The sequence below is a fragment of the Nansenia antarctica genome, assembly GCF_963989245.1.
Source record: "Nansenia antarctica genome assembly, chromosome: 4".
Taxonomy (NCBI): domain Eukaryota; kingdom Metazoa; phylum Chordata; class Actinopteri; order Argentiniformes; family Microstomatidae; genus Nansenia; species Nansenia antarctica.
This window is the reverse complement of record NC_137689.1, coordinates 45,770,802-45,780,777: the sequence shown is the minus strand read 5'-3', so window position 1 is coordinate 45,780,777 and position 9,976 is coordinate 45,770,802. Positions and strand designations below refer to the sequence as shown.

General features: G+C 46.7%; 1 protein-coding gene across 1 annotated transcript in view; it reads right to left on the bottom strand.

Annotated features, from left to right (window-relative positions):
* Positions 1-3,541: 3,541 nt before the first annotated feature.
* egfl7 (EGF-like-domain, multiple 7) overlaps positions 3,542-9,976 on the bottom strand; it is a 16,883-nt gene continuing 10,448 nt past the window's right edge. The window contains exons 4-9 of the mRNA XM_080528399.1: positions 8,927-9,042; positions 8,408-8,503; positions 7,960-8,187; positions 5,253-5,326; positions 4,498-4,660; positions 3,542-4,171 (exon numbers count right to left, since the gene is read on the bottom strand). Coding sequence (XP_080384525.1) covers positions 4,152-4,171; positions 4,498-4,660; positions 5,253-5,326; positions 7,960-8,187; positions 8,408-8,503; positions 8,927-9,042 — 697 coding nt within the window. The 3' untranslated portion in view covers positions 3,542-4,151. The remainder of the gene's footprint in view (positions 4,172-4,497; positions 4,661-5,252; positions 5,327-7,959; positions 8,188-8,407; positions 8,504-8,926; positions 9,043-9,976) is intronic.

Genomic DNA, 9,976 nt, shown 5'->3' with positions numbered 1-9,976 from the left:
CCCCCGGTGTGGTTCTGGTCCAACCGGCAGCACCAGCACAGCGCAGTCCTTAACCCCCCCCCCCCCCCCGGGGCTCCCGCAGCAGGACGCTCAGGTCCTGGCCCGGGGCGGAGAGGCGGAGAGGCGGCAGGGCAGAGCAGCAGGGAGGCGGGGCGGTCATCATGCATGCCTTTAGGTTGGCTCTGTCCACCATGGTGGTGGTGTTTATTTTTTTTTGTTCTCGGTTTTTCAAGAGTCCCATCTCTTTGGGGGGGGTTTTGTCTTATTTTATCAGTGGTTGTGTTTTCGCCTTTCTCTCTCTCTCTCTCTCATGGCGTTTCATCACAGGTAAACCTTTTTTGGGGGGGATCTTCATAAATGTCGGTGGATATTTCTATGTTCCTCGTGCTGCCTTACCTGATATCTTAACACGTGCTCAAAACACACGCACACACACAACTTCCTGCGCAGACTCACGCGCACACACAATGATAACCTACCCCCCCCCCCCCTCATACATCCTCCCCCTTTCTGCATTCCAGTCTTGTGTCTTCTCTGAAGGAAAGGAAGGACGGGGGGGGGGGGGGGGGAGAGAGACAGCCTGGGGGGCCCCGGGGACTTCTGTAGAAGGTGTGTCTCTGCAGAACCAACTCTATATTCAGAACGGCTTCTCAGCTAAGCGACCGGTTAGCTTCTCAACTAAGCGACCGATTAGCTCAACGACGACACACTCACTGTACGATGGCGAAAAATTATTCAAGAAACAAAGTACAAACAACAACAAAAAACATCATGAATGAATTCATGGACTTACGTGGTCTCCATTTCCGATGTTGTGCATTGTCGGTGTACCAGTGTTTCTTTTCCTTTTGGTTTTGTCTTCTTTTTTCCATCAGTGTAGAAATAATCTGCATGTAACATTGAGCAAGAGTGACTTTTTTGCTGTGTTCTATATCTTCGCTCTCTCTATTTATTTCTACATCCAATGATCTTGTTTTTTTTGTTGAGTTGTTTTTTTGTTTTTTTGATGACACCTTTTCTCTCCTCTTAAGGAACTCCGTTGAGTGAACCCTATTTAAGACGTATCAAAGGTGATATCCTGAAGTGCAATGTCCAACTGTTCAAAACATGACTGTTCCAAAGTGCAAGCTTCCTGTTGTGCCATTTCAAAGTGTTGTAGAGAGGGGAGCGTCAGGGGTACCACAGCGACGGTTTGTGTGTCTGACCGTGTGATCAGTTAGAGAGCGATTGATCGGTTTTACGGTTGCCATTGACAAACAAATGGAGGCAGTCACTCACTGCAGCTAGACAGGCTGACATCTCACATCTTCTCCTGATTGACTTCGTCAGTTCTCTGTTGTCTTTTAATGTTCCTCTCAACTTGAATTGTCACTAACTACTAATTAATCTCGCTCATCTCTGCCCCCCCCCCCCCCCCCACTACAAAAATGATTCTCAGTAGACGTCAAATAGGAATCAAATCCTCTTAAAAAGAAATATAGTATTTTAGTAACCCCTTTGACTTGGGGTTTGGCCTGTGACTTTTTAAAGGAAGGTTGACAACATTTAGATTTGTGGGAATGTTTTGGCCTTACGTTCAAGATGGTGATCAATCATCTCAGTTAGAATTGTTTAGCTAATGAACTTGTGAGAGGTTTTATATTTTGTAATTTATAGACAAAACATCTAACAATAAATGACTGAAGATTTATTTATGGTAAAGCAGCTCGTCAAATATAATTTGCATTCGGGTCTTGGAAATTGTATATTGTTCATTGCCTTTACATTACAGTTTGCAAAATGAAGTAGCTTGCAGCTTTTTACCTGTCAAACACCATTCTGAGAATGTATTTCGACATTCAGGATATTTGTGGACTAATTGCATTTAACTATTTTGAAGTATAATGTATTCCAATGGGATGTTGTCTTGCATACAGTTGGTTTTGGACACCATAGATTTGTGTTGATGAAATGTATTTATTTTGGATTTTTAAGGTGAATCAAAGTGTTACATTTATCTCTCAGATTCCTTTCTTTTGCACCCGAGCTTCCTGAAGTGTTATTCTGAATGAAGGCATCTGTCCTCTGTCTGGTCATCAACCTGTCTCAGCTCTTCATCGCGGAGGCCCAGTAAACAAAGAGTCCGAAAGACGTCCTCGGGGAAGCCGGAATGTGGGTTCAAATGACGTCTTTCTAGGACGTCCAGATGACATCTTACTAGGACGTCCAGATGACGTCTATGGACTACAATGGATCTGAACCCACATTCCGGCTTCCCTGAGGACGCCTTTTGGACTCTTGGTTTACTGGGAGGGACTGCAGTAGTTTGAGTGGCACCTGCTGGACTGTCGCTCCAGGGAACAAATGCATTTGAGGTTCCAGTGTTTCATACTACCATATCAAGAAAATGTGTCAGTAATCATATTCAGTGACATCTGTTTTTGTTCAGAGGAGTATGTATATTCATGAGTGAGCTGTTTTGTTTTGTCACTTCTCCTCAAATGCAGTGGTGTATTTTCTTGCAACAAGAGATCTGAATGTTCATCAGAACTGCTACCAAATTGGTTTCAACCAAAATGGAAACTGTAATTGATTTTTGCCGGTCAATAGTTGTTTCTTGATTTTCCTGGTCGTTTTGTAGCTCAACCTTTTCCAGTCTGTCAGCTATATGTGTCATTAATTCAAAATGGCCGTGGCTCACAGGTTCTGTACAACTTGAGCCTTGTTGGTAGATTTGGTTGTTGTTGTTTACTAAATTATACTAAAGATATTGGATGATTTAAAGTATTGATACATTGATAAAGCACTTTTGATGTTGAGTTTGGGTGGTATATTTGAACAAAATAATGATTATTAAGAAAAATGATTTAAGAATTTCACCAAAGCTATTAAATTGTAATCTGGTGGTAGCTTTAGATAACTATGAACAACTGAGCTGTGTGTGTGTGTGTGTGTGTGTGTGTGTGTGTGTGTGTGTGTGTGTGTGTGTGTGTGTGTGTGTGTGTGTGTGTGTGTGTGTGTGTGTGTGTGTGTGTGTGTGTGTGTGTGTGTGTGTGTGTGTGTGTGTGTGTGTGTGTGTGTGTGTGTGTGTGTGTGTGTGTGTGTGTGTGTGTGTGTGTGTGTGTGTGTGTGTGTGTGTGTGTGTGTGTGTGTGTGTGTGTGTGTGTGTGAGAGACAGTACACACAAGACAGACACCCATTGTATCTGGTTAATATCAGTTATGTATCTTGATTTCACAGAATATGGATAAATGTGTTTGAATGCCTTGAAAAAGAATAAATAAATTTCATTCTTTTCTTTCTTTTTTATTAAGGTGTTGAGTTCATGTTTATTTTCTTTGACTCTTAAGTGGTCTAATGAATGCTCATAATGGCCTTCATTGGGTATGGAACGGGTAGTCCACATTTCACCTCTCACTGTTAGCTTTGAGAAGATGGCATCCTTTGACCTCGAGTGTGGTAGAAATGATCGAACACTGTTATGTTCAAACCACTGATGAGTGTTGTTCTCATATGATGAACGGAAGACAAAAGCAATTTTTGATTAATCGATTTTTTATTACAAAAGAAGGTCAACTATGTATAAAACAACTACTTGCAATTAGTAGCTCTGTGAAATAACATGGAAATATAACTTAAATAGATAAATACAGATGTCCACGTGAGCCCTTGGACAGGTGGGGGGGGGGGGGGCTCAGAAAGTGGACCCAGCTGCACCGATGTGAAAGTAAACTTGGAAACTAAATACCACGCAGAGACGAAATGGCCAGTTTGACCCTTGACCCTCAGGTGTTTTGACTCCGATGCTCCAGTCATTTCAAGGTAATAGGAGAATGAGGTCCCATTATTCGTGATACAGGTGGTGCTATGCTATCGTGCTGTCAATGACTCGGCAATCTACGGTCATTTAATAATACTGCTGGGGCCGGTTATGTCTGATAGCACGTGACAGGTTTGCCCATCATAAGCTTAGGCTTGACGTTTGGAATGGTCTCATCAGAGAAACATTTTTTATTTTTTTACACTGACTGCTTTTTGTGCTAATGTTCCTTCTCGTCTTTGCCAACATCCTAGATTAGCGTGACTCCAGTCCTATGTTCAATGTGTGGTGAACTTTGTATGGAGAGATGTCTCCTCCGGGCGAGAGAGACCCCCAGGCCGTGTTCAGGGTCTTAATTCTCCTGGCATGAACCTGCAGTGAAGACAGAGCGACAGAGGACCCATCAAGAGAGTGACCAGAGACTTTAACAACAGTAATGAATGCCGGTAGGTCATCTATGGTCACTTGACTGGACCGTAAAAACACTGGTTGTTCAAAAATGTTCAAATCTGGATCAGAATCATCTCGATTATTTTTCTCTGATCCAGGATTCGATCGAGATGGCTGACTTCCACCTCTACGACTCGAAATCAGCCAGATCGATCTGATCCTGGATAGCGAGAAAAAAACAAAACAGAAACGGGATCGTTCTGATCCAGATGAAACGTTCTGAACGACCGGGCCCGGCTTCCACTCACAGGTGCCGAGGCGCTCCTCCAGGAAGCCGATCTGCTCGCTGAGGGAGTCGATGCGGTCCAGCTGTTGGAAGGAGTGGGACAGGAAGGTGGTCTTCTCCGACACGCCCTCGTCCAACGACAGAGGGTAGAGACTGTTGAAGGGGGCCAACACCAGCTGCAGCTTCTACAGAGAGAGACACAGAGAGACAGAGAGAGAGAGAAAGAAAAGGGAGGACAAGATGAGAGGATACAATTGAGAGGGATGGCAGGGACAGGGGGGAGGGCAGTTAGATAGAAAGACGTTCACTCCTCCTAACACCTTATTGCACAGCTGGTCATCATCAAGGTCTTCCTAACATCACTGAGGATGCCGGCAGTGGAGAAAGGGCAGTTGATCTTGTTGGCAGATATCACAATTGAATCAGTCGTGCCATCACGGTGGGCAGGTTCATGTGTAACGCTGCCCTTGTAAAAATGTATAGACCTCCCAAATGCAGCTACAGTTTGATGTTTTCTGTAAATCACAGAGCATAAAACGACTAAGCTTATAATGAAACCCAGAACAGTTTTGAAAAGGTCACTGTGTGTGTCTGGCGTTTCAAAGGAAGCATGGTGTGTATGTTTGCTGTTTCTTTGGCAAATTTTGGTGTGTGTATGTGGGTGTCCGTGTCTGTGTCTGTGTGTGCGTGTGTGTGCGTGCGTGCGTGTGTGTCTGTCTGTGTCTGTGTGTTCGTGTGTGTCTGTCTGTGTGTCTGTGTGTGTGTGTGTGTGTTTACCTGCTCTAGCAGTTCTACTCTGTTCTTCAGGATCTGCACCTCCTCTGTGACATTCTCCGCCAGCCCCCCTCCACCTGCAGACACAAACACACATCAGTAAACATGAACATACGTCTCTACACCCCCTCCTACTCCAGAGGGTGGGTCAGCTGACAGAGGGGAGTTCTGGGAAAACAATTCAACCAAGGGGTAAAGGGTAGTGAAAGGCTGTGTGTGTGTGTGTGTGTGTGTGGATGGGGGGGGGGGGCTTAATCCTCTCAGATCCATCAAGCGTTTGGAGCTCTGACATCCTCTCCTAGTCCCTAAAGCTTCCTCCCTTCATCCGTCTCCAGAATGATTCATACCTCAGAACTCCGAACCAGGAAGTGAACCGCAGAACCACAGGGGGGCCTGGGGGGGTTAGGCCTGGGGGTTGAAGCCGGTGACAAAGCCATAACTTTTGTCTGTCAAGGAGCCCGGGGAGATATGGGAAAACGACATAGACACACATACAAACTGACAGAGAACGCCCTATAAATAGACAAACAGTCCATCATTGGCTCTCTAAACATATTTCCCCTTGTATCGGTTACAGCACCACGAGGGTGGGCTGGGCCTGGGTCCAACATGCCACCAAGTGTCCCCCTAGCTCCCCACGCCAGGTCCCCAGAGCTGGGCTTAGCTTAGCACGGGATACCAGCTCTCAGGCCACGGAGAGCCAAACTGAGAACTGCTCAATCTCTCCCAGATGTGGGAATGCTATCGAGACGGCAGTCAGTCGGGAAGCAGGGGGGGGGGAGAGAGGAGGGGAGGAAGGGGGGGGGGGCGAGCAATGACCCCCAGCAGACAAGGTTGATGGAACTGGAATGAGAACGCGAGTTCCTGGCCAAGAGGAGAGAGAGAGAGAGAGAAAAAAAACAACCAACTTTAAAACCTCTCCAAAGCAGAGAGAAGAGGGGGGGGGTCAGATGGAGAGAAGAGGGAGGGGGTCAGAGAGAAGAGGGGGGGGGGTCAGATGGAGAGAAGAGGGAGGGGGGGGTCAGATGGAGAGAAGAGGGGGGGTCAGAGAGAAGAGGGGGGGGGGTCAGATGGAGAGGGGGGGGGGCAGAGAGAAGAGGGGGGGTTCAGAGAGAAGAGGGGGGGTTAGAGAGAAGAGGGGGGGGGGTCAGTTGGAGAGCCTCCACAGTTTAGTGTGAGCAAGGCATTTCACCCCCCATGTTGGTCTCGGTGATCACCCTCAACATCACGCCGGGGTATGAACAGATCAGGGGACGGCTCGTCTAAACCCAAAGCAGTGCTGCCGCCGAAGAGCTGCAGCCTCTGAGACAAGCACGCACATAAACCCCTGAGTCACTTTTCCAACGTAGAGAGATCTGTCATATCTGTGTTTTGTCCTTCATTGTTTTTCTCTCTAATATGCTAATTTAGGCAACGGTTCCCAAGTTCTCCAGTTCATCAATCCACATGTACGTTATATGATTACACACTCTGGGGGGGGGGGGGGGGGGGGGGGTGAACAGCCTGACTACGTGTACAGTAGATGAGGAGATTCGTCTTGTGTGAATTTGGTCTGAAATCGGTCCTCTGGGCAGAAATCCACACAGCCAGATAGATAGATAGATGGTTTGGCAACCTCTCTGTGTACATTCTCCCTGTTGTTACAGCACTGGCATGTACAGGAAGTGAATATGCAGACATGTGAAAGCCAATGTCTCCTTTATTGAATTCCTCACCTCTCTCCAGACAGACAGACAGACAGACTGACAGACTGGGACAGTCGGGGGGGGGGGGGGGGTCTGGGTGATAAGGGGTGAACCTCAAGAGAGGTCGTTAGAGAAGTTATGAGATCATGTGTGCCATACTCCCAACAGAGGAGTGCCAAGACACGGACACACACACACACTCCGAAAAGAGGCAATTAAAGGGACTTTCCTTGACTCCCATCCAACACGTCCAGACACACAGAGCTTATTTCAGCACGGTTGCTAAGGCAACACCAAACAAACATCTCTCTATCTATGAGAACGACCGTAAGAATCCCGCTTTTTTGGGGGGTTTCTCAGGATGATACTCAGCAGTTTAGATGGTTTAAATGTGTGAGCGTGTGGGAGAGAGGGGGGAGGGACGTGCTAAAAGAAGGTTCTGGTATGTTTGGGTTGTTTTTTGTTTTTTTACGGGGAAGATAAATCTGTTTAGACGGAAGTGGATTGTACAGTTGTTATCGGGGGGGGGGGGTCGTACCGTACCGCCCAGGGTGGTCCGCTCGCAGCTGATACCAGACGCAGTGCATTATTACTCACGGTACGAGTTGAGGGTGGCATAGCGCGTACCAAAAGTAATAATGCACCGCGAGGCTGGCTAGGTCAGGTCCTCTTCTGTCCCTGAGGAGGCTCTGCTGGAACACACACACACCTGCATACATACACACACACCTGCATACATACACACACACACCTGCATACACACACACACCTGCATACACACACACACCTGCATACATACACACACACACACACCTGCATACACACACACCTGCATACACACACACACCTGCATACACACACACCTGCATACACACACACACACCTGTATACACACACACACACCTGCATACATACACACACCTGCATACACACACACACACACACCTGTATACACACACACACACACACACATACAGTCATATTGACACAGGCACAAAGAGAGCGAGCGTTAGAGAGTACAGTACCTGCTGCGTTGCTGGCGGTGGATCTGTGATCGTCTGCTACTGTCTGACCCGGCATAGTGGGAGGAGCAGGAGGAGGGAGGGGAGGGGGGGTGGGGGGCTGGGGGAGGCTGTGGCAGGCGTGCCCGTCCCCCGCCAGCCTGTAGGCCTCCCTGCACACACAGCGGTAGCTGCCTGGCGTGTTCACACACTGCTGGGAGCAGGGCTGCCCCTCCACACACTCATCCACGTCTGGGGAGAGAGAGAGGGAAGGAACACTGGGGTGATTCCATGTCCTGCGTGTGTGTGTGTGTGTGTGTGTGTGTGTGTGTGTGTGTGTGTGTGTGCGTGTGTGTGTGTGTGTGTGTGTGTGTGTGTGTGGGTATGCAGGTGTGTGTGTGTGTGTATGCAGGTGTGTGTCTGTGTGTGTATGCAGATGTGTGTGTGTGTGTGTGTGTGTGTGTGTGTGTACCTGTTTGGCAGTAGCGTCCGGTCCAGCCCAGAGGACAGGCACAGCGGTTGGGGCTCAGGCAGGTGCCTCCGTTCACACAGGCCTGAACACACACCGCTGGGACAGACAGAGAGACACAACGCATGAGAACATCACACACACACACACACACACAAACACACACACACACAGACACACCGGAGTATGTTCTTAAAGAATAAGCAGGATATATAATAACAATCAACAACGCTATTGTATATACAGCTATTGTTGATTGTTGACTATACCCTTCTTATTCTTTATTGTTTTTATTGTTTATATCCTGCTTATTCTAGTATTGATTTTGTATTTCTACTGCAATGCCAATGCCTAATTGAACCTGTACCCAAGAATTGTACTCCTTGTATCTGTACATTGATGCAATAAAAGCAATTCTGATTCTGATTCTGATTCTGATTCTGATTCTGATTCTGATTCTGATACTGGTGTACTGTACAGGTGGTGAGTTGGGAGAGTGACATTTAATTAAGCCCACGTTACCTTGGTTACAGTTGTGAGAGTGAAGCCGTCGCCACCCCGGGCAGCATTCTGGGTAAGAGCGTGAGAGGGCGGGCGCCACTCTGCTCACCTCCCGGTACGCTACCCTGTACACGGTTCTGATTGGCCCAGAGGAAACACACAGAGTAGGGGGGTTAGACTATAATAATAATAATAATAATAATAATAATAATAATAATAATAATAATACATGTACAAAAGAAGAGATCTGGTGAGACTGCATTCTCATTTTATGCGCCCAGATTGTGGAATGCATTGCCAGTTTACATTAGGGATGCAACCTCAGCATATACGTTCAAGTCAAGACTAAAAACCCATCTTTTTAATATTGCCTTTAAATGAAATCATTAAATTATGATTATATAATGATTAAAGCACTTTGAGCTGCAACGTTTGCAGGAAAAGCACTATACAAATAAAAGTTATTATTATTATTATTAGACTTATATAGCGCTTTTCGAGACACTCAAAGACGCTTTACAAACTGAAAAGATCAAGTAGTAATAATAAAAATAAAAAATATATAAATGAAAGAAAGTATAGGGGCCTAATTACGGTAGTGCTGGGGACACATGGGAAGGGGAGGGGGAGAGGGTTAACTGAGAGGGTTAACTGGTGAAGGCAAGCTTGAAGAGGTGGGTTTTGAGGGCCTGTTTAAATGTTGATACTAGTCAGAGGAAACAGACACAGAGTAGGGGGGTTACACTAGTCAGAGGAAACAGACACAGACTAGGGGGGTTACACACTAGTCATACGATGGAACAGGAAAGGCTGTCAACACACTGCTGAGCTCCTGGCTGCCTGGCATGTAAACATGGAGGAATGTCGATGAGACAATAGGAATTGGAATTATTGAGCCATGGCCCACTGGCAACAGAGTGTGTGTGACAAGGCGTGTGTGTGTGTGTGTGTGTGTGTGTGGAAATAAAGCCAAAAGCTCTGGATTGTGGTGTTTTAAAAGGATGGCTGAAATGTGCTCAGATGTTTCCTGGCATTGTCTTCAACGAGCAGGCACAGGCATCAAAGGGGGGA